This window comes from Parasteatoda tepidariorum, chromosome 2 (assembly GCF_043381705.1).
Source record: "Parasteatoda tepidariorum isolate YZ-2023 chromosome 2, CAS_Ptep_4.0, whole genome shotgun sequence".
NCBI lineage: Eukaryota > Metazoa > Arthropoda > Arachnida > Araneae > Theridiidae > Parasteatoda > Parasteatoda tepidariorum.
This window is the reverse complement of record NC_092205.1, coordinates 100,295,079-100,317,526: the sequence shown is the minus strand read 5'-3', so window position 1 is coordinate 100,317,526 and position 22,448 is coordinate 100,295,079. Positions and strand designations below refer to the sequence as shown.

At 33.1% G+C, this 22,448-nt stretch overlaps 1 protein-coding gene and 1 long non-coding RNA gene across 2 annotated transcripts in view; one reads left to right on the top strand and one right to left on the bottom strand.

Moving 5' to 3' along the window:
* LOC107444125 (monocarboxylate transporter 9) overlaps window positions 1–22,448 on the bottom strand; it is a 53,672-nt gene that overhangs the window by 5,215 nt on the left and 26,009 nt on the right. The window contains exons 2-4 of the mRNA XM_043051941.2: window positions 9,926–10,069; window positions 5,986–6,329; window positions 2,295–2,985 (exon numbers count right to left, since the gene is read on the bottom strand). Of these exons, the coding sequence (XP_042907875.1) occupies window positions 2,295–2,985; window positions 5,986–6,329; window positions 9,926–10,069 (1,179 nt within the window). The remainder of the gene's footprint in view (window positions 1–2,294; window positions 2,986–5,985; window positions 6,330–9,925; window positions 10,070–22,448) is intronic.
* The window catches only part of LOC139425037 (uncharacterized), a 56,663-nt gene continuing 49,776 nt past the window's right edge, over window positions 15,562–22,448 (top strand). The window contains exon 1 of the long non-coding RNA XR_011636248.1: window positions 15,562–15,911. This is a non-coding gene — a long non-coding RNA (uncharacterized lncRNA). The remainder of the gene's footprint in view (window positions 15,912–22,448) is intronic.

The window sequence follows — 22,448 nt, the reverse complement described above, 5'->3', positions numbered from 1 at the left end:
CTTAATTGTTAAACAATTACGTTGGACATTTTTTTATTTCAACTAGTTTCCTTCCTGGTTTTTTCCCCCAGTTTTTCCAGTATCCTGATAGATCCTTTCAGACAAAATTCCAACCCGGCTTTCAATAAAAACGGTTTTCCGGCAAATTTTTGGGAGAAAAAAAAACAGAATCTTAAATTTCGTTATCTTTTAAATCGTTATTTTTCATGAAATTACAGTTAAAAGAAACAATTTTAAGTGTGACATACAGAAATTGTTTACGCCCCTTGAAAAATTAGAGTTGCAACCTGCTGATTACTAATTGTCAGAGAAGGAGAGATCTCGAATCACGCAATTTTTCTAAATCAACAACATCACCTTGACGAAAGTAATGCCGCCATTGACCCAAAGAGAGAGAGAGCGAAATCAGGTCAAGATCTTCTGAAACGCACCTTACCGGAAACATCCCGCTAATATCCTCTAACACTGTTGAACTCTCCTCTATAGGCAACTCATAATTAAAACTCTCATTGAAAGCGTGAGTCTATTCACGAGTCAACGAACTGCGTTTCTATTTCAATTAACTCAAACTGCCACTTATTTTTTTCGCTTAATAAATAGTTATATTAACATCAAGTACGTTAGCAAAGTTTTTTTTTCAAGGAGTATTCTTTTGATTGCTTTGTAAAAACTTTTCGTTTTCTTAAAAAAAAATTTATTAAATATATCGATTAGAAATAAAAATGCACACACACTTTTACACAGTTAAGGAAAGAATCTCAATTAAATTTTACGATCAATAAAGTTGAATTTCGGTAACTTATTCAGATTTTGTCTAATCGACTCAAAACTAACTATCAGTGCACTTGCGATATTAATGTGGCTATTTATTATGATTCCTTTGATAAAAAATCAGACTAACGTACCTTAAAAGTGGGGTAAAAATCGATGTCAGTGAAGAAAAAAATATTTTAAATGTAAAAATTCGTCTGTGCGAGACAATGACTATGCCTCCAATTGGCATTTGAGTAGAATCAGTAAATATATAATTAAAAAAAATTAATTTCAGTTTGGATATTCCAAAGCGCCGGTTCAATTGAGTTTAGTAAAAATACAGATGTTCAAATGGTGTTCTTAGGCTGAGGGATAAAATCTGGTCTTTAGAGCAGATTTTTCTTCTACCCATATAGACTTGTGTGTGTGAAGATCAATATTAGGAACAAGAATCCCATATTTTGGACGAATTTCAGGTTTATAAATGAGTAATAATCACTTTTAATTAAAAGATAGATTTAAAAAAAATATCACCTTTATAAAAGAAAACGGTACTATTATCCAGAATTCCGTATGCTGTAACAGTTTCAATAATTTTTCAAATGCTATGAGAGCCCTTAAAAGAAAATTAGGTCTTTAACACTAAACCGGTCAAATGACGGTTAAAGAAATTTTGCATCAAAAATGCGCCCATCATCTTTGCGTTTTTGCACATTTGACTTCATGACTTTTTCTAACCATTATATACAGTTAATATTTCATTGTTATTATTATTTTTTTTGCATTTTGTTTCTTTCGAATCATACGTGTCGTATACCTATTTCTACCACAACCGGTCATTTGACCGGGAGAACAATTCATTGCTTTATAAGGTTATCGGAACAGAAATGACGATGTAATGCGTGTTCAACGTATTGCATTCGATGAGTTGCACATTTCTGAAAAGACTGTTGCGTAGTGAGTTCAATCAGAATAACTGTGAATTCAAATTTCAAGAAAGTACCTAACATTTTAGATAGGCATTTTTGTGCAAGAAAAAAATGAAAATAATTAAATGTTTTGGCATATTAGTAGCTTATATTTTATTTTGATAGCTTTACTTCATTTCTAACCAACTGTTAGTTTTTGCCCAGAAAAATGTCGAAACAATCAAGACAGCACAGGTTATTAGAAGAAATAATATTAATTATAAGAATTATAATTATCCTTATATATTCTTATAATTATGAGAATTATAGAAATAATGATCATTAGAAGAAATGTGTTTGCGGAAAATGTACAATGGAAACACTCTGTATGTGTAAAAATTGCCTTGAGCAATGAATTAAAAATTCTTATTCTTTGCGTTCGTAATACCTAAAAATTGGCCATATACAGTTTTGTTTAATTATAATAAAGTTTTTTTAGTTTATTTCCTTCCTTACATCCATATTTCATACATTTAATCAAGAAATGCAAAGTCCGGCCATTTGACCGGCTATGGTAGACATAAGTATTTATTAAGTGTTGGTATGTAATAGATAATTGTGCAAAATGCTTACCTATAAGCATTGGGAAGAGCAGTTGTCCAACACCCACAAAGAAATGACCCAATCCAATGGCGACAGCTAGCCTCTCGAGTCCAAGATACTCGCGCATCACCACAGGGATGTTGGACATCACACACCCGTTAAAAATCCCCATGAAGATGGAGACGGTCAGGAAGAGGGCGTGAGTCTCGCAGCTGGGCAGGGCGAGCAAGAGTCCGCCCATAGCAGCGTAGCTGATCATGACAGTGTAGCTTCTCTTCAGCCACTTGAAGTCTGAGAGCCAGCCGAGACAGACAGCGCCGAAGAGATCGCCGACAGAGAACGCAGACACCAGGAAAACAGCGTCCGTCTCTTCGATGTTCCTGTCTCTGGCGAAATCGACGATGACCGTCAGGTAGGCGATGAAGTTGACGACGTTGCAGCCGAAAGTGATGCAGATGGCCAGATACATGGGGTTGGTGAGGATCTGGGCAGTGTGGCGAAACTGACCGAAGATACCGTCTTCGCGCTGTTTAATTTTCTGGAGGAGGGAGATGGGGCTGGATGTGACAGAACAGGAATGGGGGATGAGTTTGTAGTCTCCATTCTGGACTTCTGGGCTGGGACCGTTGGAGGGCACGATAAGGATTTGGTGTCTGGAGATGTCACCGGTTGTGTCGTTTTTCACTACGAGAGTCTCTGTCAGGGGTGCATCGTCTGTATCCTTCCAAAACAAAACAATATAATTGAATCTTTATCGGAAATAGATATGGCGCTTAAATGACCATCTATTTACTTCACGAGTGACTAGCTTAAGACAAAAACTATTAAATGTGAAGTAATCTACAGTCCCTGGCCAAATTATGAGACGCACTGTAAGATTCTATGTGAAATCTTAATTATCAGGTGATACTATACAGCTTTATTGTCTCTACGCGACTGAAACCGGTTAGCACTTGTTTACGTGAGTGTATCCAATTGGTTGAATTAGACGATACATAATATAAATTTGACGATTGGAAAAATTAGACGATATATAATAGAATATTTATTATATCAAGCATTATATTAGTATAGTATAATAATTAGATCAAATTATTAGAAACACTGTAGTTTTTTTAATAATGACGTGATTTGCACGAGTTTATGTGCAATACTTTGATATTTAAACACACATGTAATGGGTATTTATTCAGATTTTTTATTTACTTCCAATTCGTATTTATTTTTAAGGTATTGTATTACAATGTTAGCACATTGCTACAGAAGCACAGATGCAAACCAGTTTAATCCGAGTAAGAACAATACAGCTGTATAGTATGAACTGATAATTATAATTTTTACATAGAATCTTAGAGAGCTTCTAATAATATGGCCAGGCACTGTATATCGAAAATGTTAAATTTATCAGCGCTTAAGCCCTTAAAATGTTTAAGAGACGCCTAAATGCGTTGTAAGTTTAAATACTATTTTTCTTTTTGATTTGAGTCTCTAGCTTTACAAAAATGTATGATTCCTTGAAATTTTGTTTGATTTAGATCCTTATAATTAAATTAATTTGAATGCAATACATACGCATTTCTAGCAACAACAAAAACATATTTTGGTCCCAGAATATTTAAAATAGACTTTAGATGAAATCTTTTATTAAAATAATAGAACAAGTCATTTCTGTATTCAGCAAAGCATATTGGATCTGACAAGATAGGATCTCATTAGATTTTAAGTTTCTCTAAATATAGAACTGTCCTGCTTTTCCCGTTCAAGATTTTTCATTATACATGCGTGTTAGGTCCTACCCTGACTGAAAAATATAGGCGAATTTTATATGGGACATATCTTGGCCAATGGTTGGTCGGGTCGCTCATTCGACCAAGATTCATGAATAGTGTCCCCACGAGTGTTTGTATTTCTTGACAAACTTTGTGTTCAAAATACTGGAACGTAACATTTGAATGATAGAATCTTCTTTTTAAACTCCAGAAAACCATATTCGAGAGTAATAGTTACCAACCTTCAATCTGAATAGTTTAATGTCATTAAACGCAGAAGTTATACCAAATGCTGATTGAAATTCAAGTTATAGAACGCCCATTAAAAAGGTCGTATCTTATAATTATGGTCATAATGGTCGTAAATCTTATAATTACAAGGGGTGATCAAATGAAAAGGTACAAAACGACACGGTGGGTACAAATGTAAACTTTATTCAAAATATACACCATAGGCCTGAGCACAGCGATCCCACAGATGAACAAGACGCAGGATTCCTTGTTCCCAGAATTCCTGTGGCCGTGACGAGACACGGTCCTTCACAGCGTCCTTGAGTACGTCGTCCGAGTTGAAGCGCTTCCCTTTCAGGTGTTTCTTCAGTGGACCAAACACGTGGAAATCGCAGGGCGACATGTCCGGACTGTAGGNTAAAGCTTTTTTTAAAAAGTATATTGACTGAGGTAAAAGGGTCACTTAGGACCATCATGACGTTTTAGCTGACGTCACACTAGCGATTGTGTCCAATTGCATTGTCCATTAAAATTGCACTGCAAGGTAGATTTCAACTGATGAGCATACTAGACGTTGCGGAAAGAAATCTTATAATTACAAGGGGTGATCAAATGAAAAGGTACAAAACGACACGGTGGGTACAAATGTAGACTTCATTCAAAATATACACCATAGGCCTGAGCACAACGATCCCACAGATGAACAAGCCGCAGGATTCCTTGTTCCCAGAATTACTGTGGCCGTGACGAGACACGGTCCTTCACAGCGTCCTTGAGTACGTCGTCCGAGTTGAAGCGCTTCCCTTTCAGGTGTTTCTTCAGTGGACCAAACACGTGGAAATCGCAGGGCGACATGTCCGGACTGTAGGACGGATGGTCCAACATCTCCCACTTGAACTTGGCCAGTTCCATGTGTGTGACTATGGAGACGTGTGGACTCGCGTTATCAGGGAGCAGAACCACACCCTCCGTGAGCAGCGACGGTCTTTTGTTCTTGATGGACCTGCGTAGGCGTCAAAGTGTCTAACAGTACACCTCGGAGTTAATGGTTATTCTGTGCTCGGGAAATCGGATAACACCTCGCTGCTCCTCAATCGTCGAATTTTGCAAAGCGAACGCCATCCTGTCCTCATACGGACTGCCGCATCATTTGGACGCCGCTTTTGATAAGAGCCTCTGCTCTCTCCTGCGCATGCGCATTCAGAGACTCCAATCGCATCCAGAGATGTCTCGCTACGTTCTCCCATAGCGGAATATGAAAATATTTAACTGTTACGTTTTTACGTCGTTTCGTACCTTTTCATTTGATCACTCCTTGTATCTAGATTTAAGTTTTATTATAGATATAAGATTATTTCCTTCTTGAGACTAGCTTTATGAAAGGATTGTTTCACGCTTGAAAACCTTAAGTCAACCTCGACTTAAGGTTTTAATATAGAAGTTTGTTTTCAAAGGTTTTGGATTAAGGTTAATGTGTGTAGAATAGAGCAGATGGTCACAGATCTCGTTTTAAGACTACAAGGTTTACACGTAAACCGCTTAACAAACCTTTTTAGGTTTACATTAAAAGGTTTTGCTGAGTGAAAATAAACCTTATTTTGCTATCTGGGTAGAAACGCGTAAATTTCAGTAAAGTTTGCGTTATTATTATAACTTAAAAAACCCAGATTTTAAGAATTGTACGTATTAAGGAATTTTGTATGTTGATATGCATTATTTACCTGCGGAATCGGCCTCGACTCTTTTCCATTAATGACTTTTGGTTCTAAGAAATCCAGTCTTACATTGAGGAACTTTTTTTTGGCAGAAATTGGCTGAGTAGTTGGCTGTGGCGGCGCTCTGGCCATAAAAGCGGGCACAAGTCCATTTAAAATGACAGCTCCTAGGACCAGAAAACATCCTTTAAGGCCATAGGTAGCTAATAAATATTCGATGAGAGGAGGAAGGGCGAAGGATCCGACAGATGCTCCGGCATAGGCTATACCAGTAGCTACGGCTTTCCTATACTTGAAGTGTTGGTGAATGAGGACTGGATTGAGAGTTACAACAAGACCGTTGCCAATACCTGAAAAATAAATAGTGTGTAAATAAACTCACTGAACGATTCGAAAAGAGCCAACATATCTGAGCATTAAAAGAGAAGATTTCAAACGAAAAATAATACTTTATTTTCGAAAAACTGGCCGAACTGAATGGTAATTTGTTATTCTCACGTTTTTTCAGATTCCGTAACTTCTCAATAAGTAATTACCATCATTATCATCAACACGTGATCATTGGAGTTAGTACGTGATCATTGGAACAACAGTTATATAAGGTGTTTACGCCTATTGATATGCTAATCTAATGAAATTTATATTTGCACCCTACGAAACAATATTTGTAGTTCCAAAATAGTGTATTTGTCTTCTTCACTTTTAAAATTCTTTTCAGTTATCAGATAATGTTATTTGAAAACAGTTCTTAATTAAATGTTATGAATCTTTTTGTTTTCGAATAATTATTGTCAAAAACTGCTTTCAAATAGGTATAGTCTCGGCGACTAACAGTTAAATTACGATAAAACAAAGTCGATTTTAATGAAACTTTCGACAATAACTAATAGTAACATAAAATTAACATGAAATTAAAATACTTCAGAAAAATAAAAATGCAAGCACATGAACAACATGTCCATAACAGGAAAGCGTATTAGCAAAATAATCCAAATGCAGCATTGTAGTAAGTTTTTAAATATTAAAAAAAATTGACCCAAAACACATTTCACTTTCACAAAACTGTGGTTTTTCACCCTATTGACGTTTTGAGACGTTTTCAAACTAAGCATAGACAGAGCTGGCTAAAGATAGGCTAAACGTGACCTAACAGCCAACTGTTGTAAACTCACAGCAGTTATGAAAATAACATATTATTCAGAATAAAACGTCATTTCAGAAGACGACGGAGAATTCTAAAAGAGCCTTAAGCCCGTGATCTCCAAACTTTGAAAGCTTCTGATCAACCATAGCGTTTATGTCATATTGTGATCTACCAACTGAAACAATTATCAACTTTTTTAAAACAAATCTTACGTTTCGTTTATTTTCAATTAACTTACATCAACTCCGGCTTTATTTTTCGGTTAAACCTTCCACCGATAGTTTAAAGGCAAGGGACTCTAACCCATGATCCGTCTACCACTGAGGACATTTTACGTCAGCACTGTGGTTAGTGCAAGGAAGATGCGGGATTCGTATCGCCCAGTCATCGCTGGATACATATATATATATATTATCTGCGCAAGCGTACATACATATATTGTCTATGCATACGCACATACAAAACATTCCTTTAGCATACACTCATACTTACGTATATGCAAAATTATGTACGTATATACAAAATTATGTACGTATACATACCTACATTTTATTTACATTCGTAGATTCATACATATATTGAACACGTATACGCACATGCAAACATTATGTACATACGTACGAACCTTATTTGGGCCCATAGTATATATATGTACATACGCATTCTACATATACATACATACATGCAAATATTGCATATGTATGCAAATTGTATTTACGTACGTACGTACGTTATCACATGGTTAAAGATTATCATAAATTTTGTTTATTTGTAGTTATGATTTATGATTACCCGTAATCCTTTTTTGTTCTGATTACTTGGAATCACAATTATGTATAATCACGACTGTTGAAATCAAAATTATGGTGAATTTTAATCAAGACTTTAAGTTATTGTCTACTGTTATTGATTACTGTTATACATTGTTGTAATTCCGATTACAGATGTGATCAAAAATATGACTTGTAATCATTATAACGAGTACTTGATAACTGCAATCGATTAAGTTTTTACCCAAATCTGGAATAAACTAAAAAAAAAATTAATTAGACTTTTTGTATTTAAATTCAGGTAATTCTTTCGACTTTAAAGTTCATTGAACTCCATGCTGATATTTTTTTTTTAAAAAAAAGAGAGAAGAAGAGAATTAAATTTATTGTTCAATTAAATTTTAATTTTTTGTGTAATCATAGATATTATTAACTTATTTATTCTTGATTTTTTTTAATTCTCTAGCAAAGGAATTTCAGGGATAGACTATTTTTGACGTAACATGAACTATAATGTTCTCCTTAGTTATACTGACTGTTTTCGAGCATTTATAACTAAATAACGATATAGATAAAAATAAGAGCGAATTTATGTGTTGACCATAAATATTTCCTCTTCAAGACTGAAGTTTCTTTCCGGTTTGATGCATTTGTTGAGTTAAATAAGAGTTTATGACAGTGAGTTAGTTATTCTTTTGCTTGTTTTAAGGCTGATTAAACGTGATTTTCATTCCGAAGAATATTTCTTTTATTTAGATGCTGCGCTGTCTATTGAAATATATTTGAACTAAAACCAGATACTCTATGAGAGGACAGACCTTGTTTCCTTGAGACTTATTTTTCAGTTATGTAAATATGAAATATCATAGGTCTAATTTAGAACACTCTGTATGTAGATTATAATGATTTTAATGTAAATAATGTTTCTTCGATTCCTAAAAAACATTTAATTTATCACCATTTATCTTTTGATTATGTCAGAAGAGAAAACCCTGCTGTAAAATGGGTGTGGATATGGTGTCTCTTATGGTAGGTACTTTATTAACGTCGCACAAGAGCTGTACAATTTGGCTATTGGTGCCGGTCTGGGAAACATCCTTGAGGATGATCCAAAAACATGCCATCGCAATTTCAATCCTCTGCAGAGGGGATGGCTCCCCTGCATTGGTAGCCCGACGACCTGCACTTTACTGTAAAATAGTTTAATGAGGACCTACACCTTGCACCCTTGGTCTTTACGCAGGCTGATCAAAGTGGTCTGACATCAGCCAGTGATGCTTGACTTCGGTGTTGAGCTGGGAAACGTGTCTTTACGATCAGTCCTTAAATGGTTAGCTATCCATACAGACTTTCGAAATAATGTGACGCTTATCGTCACTCAAAATTAAAATTAAGAGAAAGGGCTAAGATTAGATTTCTAGAACATTTCAGAGTCTTCGATTAAATAAAACTACTGTGGGAAATCTCCATCGGCAAATAGTAAGTTAAATACGGATAAAGTAATTCAAATAAACGATTAGGTTTAAATCTTACAATGTCACCCCCATCATGTGATTGACCCATCACGGGACAAACTCGAAAACAACAATGACTTTTGAACTTGACCTTTCCTCAGATTTGTAACTTTTTATCACCCGAAAAATACGATATAAAAGCAGCCGAAGGAAAGGGTTCAAGGCGATCACACAAAAGCAATCAAAAGCAATCAGCCTAAGTGACAAAAGGCCGAACCATGACTAAACTTGGTAAGTCTCTCTCCATCTATTCTAAAAGCACGTAAGAATTAATGTATAAATAAGTTGAATTAATTGTATATCCTTATATTAATGTTATTTTTTAAATTGTTTAAATAATAAAATGTTACTAGTTAAAAGTAAGACTTCTATTTATCCTTTATTTAAAAATTATTCAAAATCACCAAAATTATTCAAAAACGCCACTAGTACTCAAAAGCGCCACAATAATAAAGCATTTGTTTGTTCGTTTCGGAAGTGGGGCGGATTCGAAGTAAAAAAAAAAAATAACAACTCACCCCTGAAGAGTCCAAAGAAGATGATGAGGAACATGAGGGACGGAGTGAAGAAGCAGGCAGCAATCGCTACAGCGGATACTAGGACACCGCTCACTAAAATACTCCGGATACTGAAGTAGTGAGTTAGAAAACCGGCCAATGGACCTAAAATAAAAATCGTTTCATTAATAATTCAGATATGAACAGCAGTACTTGTAATAAGGTGTACTTATTGTGATAATTCTGACGTTTTTGCAGTATCTCTTGAATTCGAATTAAAGAGTCAACTATTTATACAGACAGTATTGCATATACTATCTTAATGATTGTACCCAGTAATTTAAGCACCCAGCTGCCTTTATAAAGAACTGGGTCGGGTATGAGAGCTCACCCAGTTTCCTTGATTGGAATCTCGACTACCAAGTCTCCACCAACTGTTACATTTTTTCTCATGTTTTAAACCTTAATTTAATCCTAAAGTAGTTTTGAGGCTCTTTTTTTAGGTGGGCTATCTTGTGGACCCATAGAATTCATTTTTAAACTCCAGTTAACAAAGGATTTTGCCATAATTATTTTTATATTTCATCCACCTTCCCCTTTAATGTTGTTTTTTAATGCGCATAATAGAAAAGTAGCGAGCATTTCTTGATATAATAATGGTGGATATGTACTTATTAAGATTTAATTTTAATGGTTTGAGGACCCAACGATAAATAGACTAACAAATTAGTTTTAGGCGGCATTTAAAGTTACGAAATCAAACACATAAAACGTACTTTCTCTGAATTGCCATACCTTCCCCCCCATACCTTGTAGTTTTTGATCCCCAAAATATGGAAGGGCAGCCATTATCAGGAAAATATCGTTACTCGGAAAGGTAACGGTTTTAAATTAATTTTTTTAAGAAATTACTCTCGTTTTTAAAAATAAGGAATTTGTCTACACAATAACATTAACACAAAAGGAAAATAATTTCTCTCAGCAAACGATTTTTTAATCACAATAAATATTTTTTTTTAATTCGCAAACGATTTTCTAATCACAGTAATTATTTATTTATTTTTTAATCGAAAGCGATTTTAAATTATCCTGTTATGTAATTTCTGTTTGTTTAAATAACTCCCAAATTTAATTGAGACATCGCTTGAGATTTTATAATCGATAAATAAAGAACAAAATGCTGTAAACCACGTCTTTATCACGTGTTCTTGAGAAGACGTATAACCAGAAGGGGGCATATTCCAAGACGAGATTATAAAAGGAAGGCCGATCAGCAGCATCGTTCAAGGCGGCTATTTGGTATTCAGATCATCCTGAAGGCTTAAAACGGACGTTAATCAGTCTAAGTGACTATGGATATGAGGGAAGTACAAATAGAATAAATAAAGAGTTAAGGCGGCTTGCTTAATTTTTTATTTAATGAATTAAGATCAAGGGTAAAAAAAAAAGTATTCGAACGTGCGTATAAACTCTGGATATATTCCAAATGTCTTCGATTCTGTTTACATTTTCCTCTCTTTACAGCCACAAGTCAGCAGTACATTGATCATAAAAATGAAATGAAAAAAATCCGTTTGTGTAATTTATTCCGAAAACAATGTTCAGTCTGCATGAAACCAGTTCCAACTGGTTTTTACCAACATATTATAAATTCATTATTTTTTCATTTTTGGATGAAAGCAGCTGTCTAATCAAATTAATTCAACACAAATTGTTCATTAATAATTTATATTTAGATAGGATTTTTATATTTAAAACGCTTCATATCAATGATAAAAAAAAGTACTAAGGCAATATTTATTTTTAATTGCTTCAAAAGTTGTTTTTTTATTTTAAAAAAAATTGATACCATTCACTACAAACCCAGAAACAACTGAATTGTAACACCACTAAACAATACAAGAATTTATTCCCAGTAAAATCCAACTGTTGCACTTTCCTTTAAAAAGGCGAGATTTTATTTTATTGCATATCCGTCGTTGAACAGAAGACCCAATTTTAGGCTTACGACTACTAATGTTCAACTCCGTAGTCTTGTTATTTTGAACCCAATCCAGAAGACAAGAAAAACCCTGGATCACCCCAGAGGACTGATTTGTTATGGGAGCATGGAGGACTTTGTGACTGGACAGATTTAACTTACATCAGTCACCATTAACTGCACGGGAAGTGTGGGACCAGTGCCCTATCAGACAGGCTATCCCGGCCTCTAAAAAGGCGAGATTGTCGAATTCCTTCGTTCTTGAGCCGCGATGGCTCAGGGCAGTGTTTCCCAAAGTGTGGTACACGTACCCCCAGGGGTACGGGAACAGTTTAGCGAGGGTACGTGTCCTTATGCGAAATATCTTGCAATAAACGAAACTTTCAAACAAACTTATTTAAAAACAAAGCTAGCCATGAAAATTTACGATTACGTATTTTTCTATTTGCTATTTTTTGCGGGAATATCTCTGTACNCTGGGAAACATCCCCGAGGATGATCCGAAGATATGCCATCACAATTTTGATCCTCTGCAGAGGGGATGGCACCCCCGCTTCGGTAGCCCGATGACCTGCACGCGAAGTCGAGCACTTTTCGGTGGAACAGTTTAACGAGGACCCATACCGCACACCCTCGGTTCCTACGCAGACTAATTCAAGTGGTCACCCTCCCGCACACTGAACGCAGCCAGTGATGCTTGACATTGGTGATGTGCTGGGAACCGTATGTTAACGATCAATCCACTGCGGGACCGATCCCGTTTGATATTTATGCTTCAGTTTTTTTAAAAATTTCATAACCGTCGTTGAAAAGCCGACTCAATTTTTTTTTTTGGGGGGGGGGGGTTCAACTCCGCATCCTTGTAATTTTGAACCCAATCCAGAAGACAAAGGAACTCTTGTATCAAGTATTGGGAAAAATTGGGCTTCGTGGAGGACTTTTTAATGCACTTAACCCGCATTTGGGTTACATGTAGAGGAAAACCTCGAAAACCTCAGACGCTCTAATTATGGGTTAGGATCACCATGAGGGCAAAGGGATTTTAACTCTTGATCCGTCTACACTGAATATATTTTGCGTTAGCTCTGTGGTCGGGTAAAGCCGGATGCGGAGTTCGTTTCGGCCAGCCATTGCTGGAATTCGAACACGAACACCTCCATGGAAGACGAACGCTCTATTCTCTGAGCAATCACGGCTCTTATACATTAGTTGGAGAAAATGTTGAAATTATGGTGTGTAATCGCTTCAAGAAATTTTTTATACTTATTGTAAATTTAAAATTTTTGTATATTATAATTTTTTTTAATTTTTTATAATATGATATTTGAAACTACCAGAATATTTTATTTTCTATATAATAAATTTATAGATAGTATATATATTTACAATATAGAAAGTAAATATATTGATCCGAAGAAAGCAGACCTGAAATTTTATTTCAATAGTGAAAGCTAAAATTAAGAAATTTTCTGTTTCCTTATAACAATTTTTTCTTCTCCAGGGGCTTACGAACCTTGTTCTTTATTACTTTTCACACATTTTCAAGTCAATGTTTTATGTTGACCCCCACATTCGTCTGCCCCGTGAGAAACGATTTCTACCATACTACAGTGAAATAATTGCAACGCTAAAAGGATTGTAAATACGAAAAAAAGAAACTCTGAATAACTTTTGATCTAATAATCGGATCTTCAACCTTAATTTCAAAAACGCACTTTATCTGAATAAACAAACTTTCGTTTCCTACGGACTTGGATTTCTGACCCGCAAAATATAGGGGGTTGCTGCAATATGAGAAATATGACCAAAATAGTTTGGCCAGGAGAGCGGACCAAAGTTTGGACCTATTAATGTCAATTTTACTTTCTGCGCTTTTCACTTTAACTCGGGAACTTTAGGAGCGAAATGAAAAATTTTTGCGCACAATTATAAAATTAGTTCATCTAAAGACCTTTAATTCTCTTAAGTAAACTGAATGGTTTCTGAAAAATCGAATGCTAAAACAATCGTCTATTTAAAATTCGACTTCACAGGAATTATTGGACCGATTTCACTCGAATCTTACTTATTTAAGTAGCTAGAGTAACGAAAGGTATAATGGCAGATGATAAAGCGAAGTGAGAGATTGAAAAATAATTCACTGTTTGCGTTAAGCGCGCAATAAGAGTTGTGTCAAATTCGAGCGAAGAGACGTTTCTCCTCTTACTCCCGCACTGAAATGAACTCTTTGTCCAACTCCTGGCGAGCGAACAATAGTACAGAGAATGAAAGAACATCCATTGTTTGCCCGGGATTCGAACCTAGAACCTTTCTGATCCACGGTTTTTATGTCGTAACTTTCATTAGTTAACTTATTTGAGCCCTTCAAACCACTAAGATTCGATGCTTTTAATAAAAAAATTATTCAGATTTTGAACTTTGATTGAAACTTTTTTTAGTTTGAAATTTATAAGCTAAAAGGAAGAAAAAAAATCTGCAACAGTATCTGCAAAAATCTGCAATTCTTGGTTTCAATTATTTTTAACTTACTGAACTAAGTTATAACTTATGCAGCTAGAATATTAACTTGTAGATTAAGTTATCTCAGTTTAACGAGATCAGTGGTTGGTAAACTGTAGTTCTGAGCCGAAAGTAACATTTTTGCGAATGTTTTAAGTAAGGGCGAGCTGGGTTTTGAAGTTTTCAACCACTGTCTCAGTAATAATATTTCCAAAGAAAAAAAGCATTTTTTTTGTCATGAACAAATATAGTTGTTGTAGTTCATTTACGTCGCACTAGAGAGCTGCATAATGGGCTATTGGCGACGGTCTGGAAAACATCCCTGAGGATGAGCCGAAGACATGCCATCACAATTTTGATCCTCTGCAGAGGGGATGGCACCCCCGCTTCGGTAGCCCGACGACCTGCACGCGAAGTCAAACATTTTACGGTAGAACAAGTTAACGAGGACCCATACCGCACACCCTCGGTCCCTACGTAGACTGATCTAAGTGGTCACCCACCCGCACACTGAGCACAGCCAGTGATGCTTGACTTCGGTGATCTGCTGGGAACCGTGTCTTAACGATCAGTCTACTGCTGGACCCAAATTGATTATAGGGATCATAAAAAAAGGTTCGCCAACACGTAGGAGCAACGCCACCCAGCAAAAACATAAGTTCTGGCCATCTTCGAAATTACTGACGGTACTGATTGAAAAGTGAAGGTGCAAATTACTGTCAGCTGGGTTGATTGCTGGGCCACCCTATGAACTTTTGCCAACATTGTAGGAAGTGTTGGGCCTGTACATTACAAACAGCCGCATCCCGTCAGTCTGTATCTACCCAATGGGCNCCGAAGACATGCCATCACAATTTTGATCCTCTGCAGAGGGGATGGCACCCCCCTTCGGTAGCCCGACGACCTGCAAGCGAAGTCAAGCACTTTACGGTAGAACAAGTTAACGAGGATCCATACCGCACACCCTCGGTCCCTACGTAGACTGATCCAAGTGGTCACCTACCCGCACACTGACCGTAGCCAGTGACGCTTGACTTCGGTGATCTGCTGGGAACCGTGTCTTAACGATCAGTCCACTGCGGGACCCAGGTTTTTCAAATGCTATAAAAAAAATATGGCGATCACAAACAATAATAATACATATCTAATATGATACTATCAGGATTATTATTAGTAACTATAATTATCGAATGCGATATTATCGCACTCAATATCGATGATATATTAGAAAGAGTGTAAATAAATTGTGTATAGTATTGTGAATATTATACATAACAATAACTATCAAATACGATTTTGTACGTATTCGAGAAATGAAAATATTGGCCTGTATAAAAAGGATACAAGTTTGAAATATAAATTTTTAAATATCGATGTTTTTGATCATTTTAAGGATGAAGACTGTTCTTTTGACTACAATCAAAGCTTGCGTTATGAAAGAAGAAAAGTAAAAACAGATTTTTTTTCCCTTCAAATTATTCAGCTTCCTGGGATTTCATTTAGTTATCGCTGAGCCGAAGCGATCAAGTAAGTGTTTTGTTCTCATTTTTATTTGTATTAGAACATTTACAATGTTGAAATAAATAACCCTTAAACATATATTGTTAATTAGTAAATTGTTGATTGCATTTCTAGCTTTATAATAATGGAAACCATTTTCGCATATGTATTTTGAATACGCAAATAAAAATATGTTTTAACAGTGATCCAATGTTGTAAAATTTTTTGATTCTTCGATATTCTTGATTAATATAATGAAATATAAATGTTTTAAAGTAAAAAAAGGTCTTTTTTTTAATAATTTCCAAATTATATTCTGATTCATAATATATCCCGAAATGTAGTCATTAGTTCAATAAAATTTTTTTCAATACATATTTTAGCCACGTACTGATTAATGTTCTTGAAAATCTTTATATTTGTTATCCGCACTTTTGTGAAAATAATTTTATTACGGCTTGAAAATTGCTGGGAAAGTCCTTGGACTAACGTTTCTTAAATGCTAATTTATTTCTGAAATTTCCTTTAAATCTCAGTAACTGGGAGTGGAAATCACAATTTACAAATACAATTATTCCAAGAAATTCCACTGGAAAACGCAGTTAAAATATTAAATCAGATTAAAAATTAAATGAATATTTTTTTTCAAACAAGAACATTTTTTTATCCGAAATTCAATTTAAATCTGAGTAAAAGGCAAAAACAATACGATAACAAATTTTTGTCTCGAACTACTAAATCTTATTATTCTCTTGAAATTCAGTTTAATTCTAAGGATAAAATGTTGTTTTTTTTTAATAAGAACTGCATATAAAGTTTTTCCTTTAAATAAGGTCGCTTTATTATTGTTTTCTGAAATTCAGTTTGAATTGGAAAAACAGCTGATAATAAAATTAGAAACAAGGTTATACTGTCAATATCTCAAAGTTGAAAGGAAGTTAAAAAAAAATCGAGATGACAAGTTCAGAACTAAAATATGTTCTAAAAAGTAAAAATATATGAATATATATTCTAAGATTGCACTCTAAAAACTAGAGTCTAGAAACATAAGAATAACTACTGATACATATGCATGTAATGATAGCTGACTGTAAGTCTACACACAACAATTATAATTTTAAATACAACAATGATAATTTTATTTTTAAAATTAAAATTAAATAATTATGTATTAAATAGGAAATAATTAGTTTACAATATATTTGTATTGTGATTTTTAGGGGAAAAAAATTCATTTTCTATTTTGAAAAATATTCGTTATAACAAGATTTTGATAAGAAACTCTACGACATAAGAATTCAAATTAGCATCATGTGGATATGGGGAGAAATATTTATTTGATATAATAAGGTTTTCGATGTTTCGAAAATAAGACGAAAATTATTATGTCTTAAATGGGAAATAATTAGTTTACAACAAATTTACATTGTGATTTTTATGAAAAAGTTCATTTTCTATTTTGAAAAATATTCGATATAACAAGATTTTGATAAGAACCTCTACGACATAAGAATTCAAATTAGCATCAGGTGGATATAGGGAGAAATATTTGTTTGATATAATAAGATTTTCGATGTATCGAGAGTATACTGCCCTTTAAAATTCGTGAAATAATGTTGATTAAATAGTATTGATTTTTTATTAATCTGAAGGAAAAATATGAAGTTTCAAATGTTTCTGTAAAATTCATGAAATACCTTTGCTTAAATGTTTATTAAACCTTCACCTAAAAACCTTTCGATCAATAATAATAAAATTTGCGGCCAAATGCTCAAATTTTTACAACTCGCTGATAATGAGTGAAAAATGCAGTGACACGGATCTCAACCCCTGCGACTCTATTTTTTACGACAAGGCTAATTAAAGGTTTACAAAAAAAGTTTTATGTTTTTTCTAACCCTGAACTCTGTTTTGGTTCCCACAAATTATTTGCTCAATAACATTTTTTCTTGCATAAATTCACTTTTATTTTAGCCTCCTTTTTTTTCTTTTTCTTTCTTCCCTCTCAAAATTGAGACATTTTAAAATGGGGAGATTACGATGATCACTAATGCGAATAAAATCTCTCTTTATTGAGAATGGCACGCAACTAACTTATTTTTAGTGGGAAGGATATTAATTCATGTCAAGGAGTTAACAGCAGAAATTGTTTTTTTGAAACTTATATTGATTTGCCCTTAAAATTAAACAACATTTTCTGACGTTATGTGCTAACAAATATGTGCTTTCGTTAAAATTTCACCCAAAGATGGCATTTAAATCTTTTTAAGAATGCTCGAGAGAATTTTTTTAGAAGAAAAACGTGATTTTTATGATTAAAGAAATATTTATTTAGTTTGAATTTAATGTAGTGATTTAAGAATTCGTGCTGTTAAATATATTTGAGCTTTGAGTTTTAATGATTAAATATTTTTCAGCACACTTTTGAACTCGTTAGAACATGAAACAAACTTTATTTGATTACTTTCTTCAACTGCATTCCGTTTTATATAAAGTAGCACTCTTTAAATATTTTAAAACAAATAACTTTGCGAACACGCAAAATAGTTATAAATTTTGAAAGAATAGTTATGATTTTGATATTAGATCATTTTTATGAAAAGATTTTTCAGATTTTAGTTTCGATTTTTTTTCTTCATTCAATTCATATTTCTGTAAAATATCTTCAGTGGTAGACGGATCGTGGGTGAGAGTTCCCTTGCCGTCAGGCTAGCCGTGGGAGGTTATTCGTGGTCTTCCTCTCCATGTAACGCAAATCCTGGTTAGCTCCATCAAAAAGTCCTCCAAGAAGGCATAATTTCTCCCAATACTGGATCCGGGAGTTCCCTTGTCTTCTGGATTGGGTTCAAAATGACAAGGCTACTGAGTTGAACATTAGTTGTCGTAAACCCATAAAATTGAGTCGGCTGTTCAACGACGGTTATAATATAATGTTTTTATGTTTAAATACGAGCAATTTTTAATATTACATTAAATGTCCGTTACAACGACATTTCATAATAGCGGATGAAATTGTCGATACAGCCGTTATAAGCGAGAGTAAACTGCTTTTTCCTACCGTTTGTATATTACACTGAATTAAGTACTTAATGAAAGACAGAAATGTTTGAAAAACTTTCCAAAACGCAAGAAGAATGAAATGATGAAAGGGAATTTAATAGTGAGTAATCAGGAAAGCATTCTTTTTCTTCTGCGAGGAAGAAGAAAACTTAGCCAATGGACGCCCACACATTACTTTATAAGAATAAAGTTTTAAAATTTTCCCGATTTTCTGCATCATTGATGCTAGAACTAAATAAAAATGTCTTCCCTTTAAACTTCTTTTTTTTTTTCATTTAAAGGGCAAAAATGTTTTTGTCAAAGAATGGTTAGTCTTCAACTCATTAAAAACATACTTAATGAATATCTTATCATTTTGACTGTAAATTTACCGAAATATGCCACCAGTTAGATTGAGCTCTTATTGTAGTTCTCTTTCAATTGCAATTAACATTATCAATTCCAACATCATCAGTTCTTTCAATTTCAAGTAACATTAATGTTACTGTTATAAATTACAGTCAAAGAGATGTGTTAATAGATTTAGAACTTAACGATCAGCTTCATGCACAATATGATGCAATAAGCGAAAATATTAAATGACGGATGCGAATTCACCAAATTTGTTTGAGCTATAAAATGTTATAACACTATAAATTTTATTTTAAACAAATGATTGCTTAGAAAAATTACTTCTGTTCACCAATAGATCTAAATATTTATAATTACTAATAGATAATAATATTTGGAAGTGGAAAGTGTAAGCAAACAGAATTCTTTTCAGTACATATATGCTAAGAGAATAATTTTAACTTTTGTAGACCTGCCCTGTAACAACAATTATTGCGAAGCCTAGCCCCAAAGTGAAGAAATAAATTTTAACAAATATAATTATACAAAGGGAAGGATCTAACATTTATAAATATGTTATTACAACAATTAGTTACCATCAAGACATATAAGCACATCAATGATGTTAAAATTAAACGAATTCTGTTTAATTTAAATGTTATTTGACTTTATATAGCTGGAATGACTCAGAAAGCTTTGTATGAAGTCGCAGTTTCAAATCATTCTGAAAAATTTGAGGTCTAGAAAACGATTTTTTCATCATTCAGATTTACATTTAGATATTTTCGCACAGTTAGATTTTTCATCACTCATTTATGTTAAGATTTTTTTAATTTTTATGAATCAATTATATTCACATTTTTTAAAATCATTCCTATTATTTTTTCCATTCAATAAGATTTAGATTTCGTTTTGTTATTTAGAATTTTTTTTCTTCTTTTCAATTATATACATTTATATTTTTTTAAAAATATGTTTCATTTCCCTTTTATTTAATTAAGCTTATATTTCTTCGCTAATCACTTATATTTCTTCCGATTAAATAGCGTTTGATTTCGGGCTAATCAATTGCATTTTCCTTCTTTTTTTTTGCATTCCATCATCTGGACCTGCTCACATAATCCTTAATATTGTTTTTTTAACGAAAATTGCTCCAAAAAAATCATTTTTTTAAAAAAATTTGTTATTTAATTAAAAAATTTTCAAAATACTTTTTAACTATTTTTAAACAAAAAAGAAGGGAAAGAATTCGATAAAACAATCAAATTGTAACATTATAAATTATATTATAACAACAAATAATATCTCGTTTTTCCAATCTCTTTTATGTATTAGTTCGAAAAATAATTTTTTAAAAGCTTACGCTTTTTTTTTCTTCATTTAGTTATATTTCGATTTTTTTTCTTCATTTCAATATGCTGATCTGCTCCCACAATTATTAATATTGCTTGTCTATCAAAATTGGGCAAAAACAATAATAAGTTTTTCTTTGTTATTTAATTAAAAAAATTTCGCAGTAATGTTTAAGAATTTTTTTTTAAAAAATGAATTTAATTAATCAATCAAATTGCAACAGCATATTTCACCTTTAAAATATGATCTTACTAATGTCTCGTTTTTCAAATCTCTTTTATGTATTGGTTCGTAAAATATTTTTAAAAGCTTACGCCTTTTTTTCTTTAGTTATATTTCGATTTTTTTTCTTCATTTCATCATGATGATCCATTCACACAATTATTAATATCTTTTGTGTATCAAAAATTGGGCAAAAAAATATAAATAAATAAATTTTTCTTTGTTGTCTAATTTAAACATTTTCCAACTAATTTTTAAAAATATCTTTAAACAATAAAGAAGAAAAAAGGATGAACTTAATAAATAAGTCAAATTGCAACAGTATATTTCACCTTTAAAATATGATCTCATTAATGTGACGTTATTCGAATCTTGTTTTTTTATGTAATGATTCGTAAAATATTTCTAAATGTTTTAAGTGTCAAGTGACACATGTGAACTCTAAGAATGCATTAATGAGTGACACTGTTCACCTTGAAATAGCATTTGGGCCATAACTCTCTCTTTTGAGAGACTATAATATGTCAGCGGCCCACTATCGCTCATGTAATCTAAAACCGTTAACAAGGGGGATTTATGTTCGTGAATTAGGTTCATTCGTCAAAGCGTGACGCTCGATCTTACGAAATATTTTTTTTTTCACGGTTACTAGTTTAGAGTCAGAAATTAAGGAGGGAAAATGACAGTTTAGATAATTGCAAATGCTTTAAACTCGAATCTATATTCAGTGATTCCTCTAGACTTTGAAAATTACTAAGTTCCTTAGGATTTCAAATTTCTAGGTGCCATTTTTACTAAAAGCTGGTCCCTATTTTATCTATGAATTCACTAATTTGTTTTACATTGTCTATTGATAAACAAAACAACGATTTTTTAAAAAAGAAGCATATTTGCGCTATCAATGATTTTAATTATGTATATGGGGCAATCCATACAAAATTTACACCTATGATACAAAAATGATATAATTTTTTTTTATTGTTTTTTTTTGAAAATAAATCGACACGTATTTTTGCGTTTTTGTTTAAATTGCATATTTTTGACTATACGAATTTTTGAAAATTTTGCTTTTCTGAGCACACGACTTGGCAAGTTATTTTTTAACGTATTGCCATCCAACAACAAAAATATTTAAATACACTTTCTTGAAGTGATTTTTCTCAAACTTTAAGAAAATCAACATTAAAATATAAATGTAGAATATGGCTCCGTATGTATGTATGTAGAATATGGCTCGACTGTTCTCAAACTCATCCGCTACCTACTAAACTAGAGCGAGGCGTGCGCGCCGTCACTGTTTTGTTTATATCTTTCGAACAAAGGGTCTTACCATTCCAAAAATTTGGAATTAATATCATTATTGATTATATTTCACACTGTCGAAATATAAAAAGAATCAAAGATGTCCAAATTGCAAAAAAAAGTTGTTTTTTTTCAAAAAATGAATTTTTTTTATGTCAAAAACAAAAAATTTTATATTTTAATGTTGATTTTCTTAAAGTTTGAGAAAAATCACTTCAAGAAAGTGTATTTAAATATTTTTGTTGTTGGATGACAATACGTTAAAAAATAACTTGCAAAGTCGTGTGCTCAAAAAAG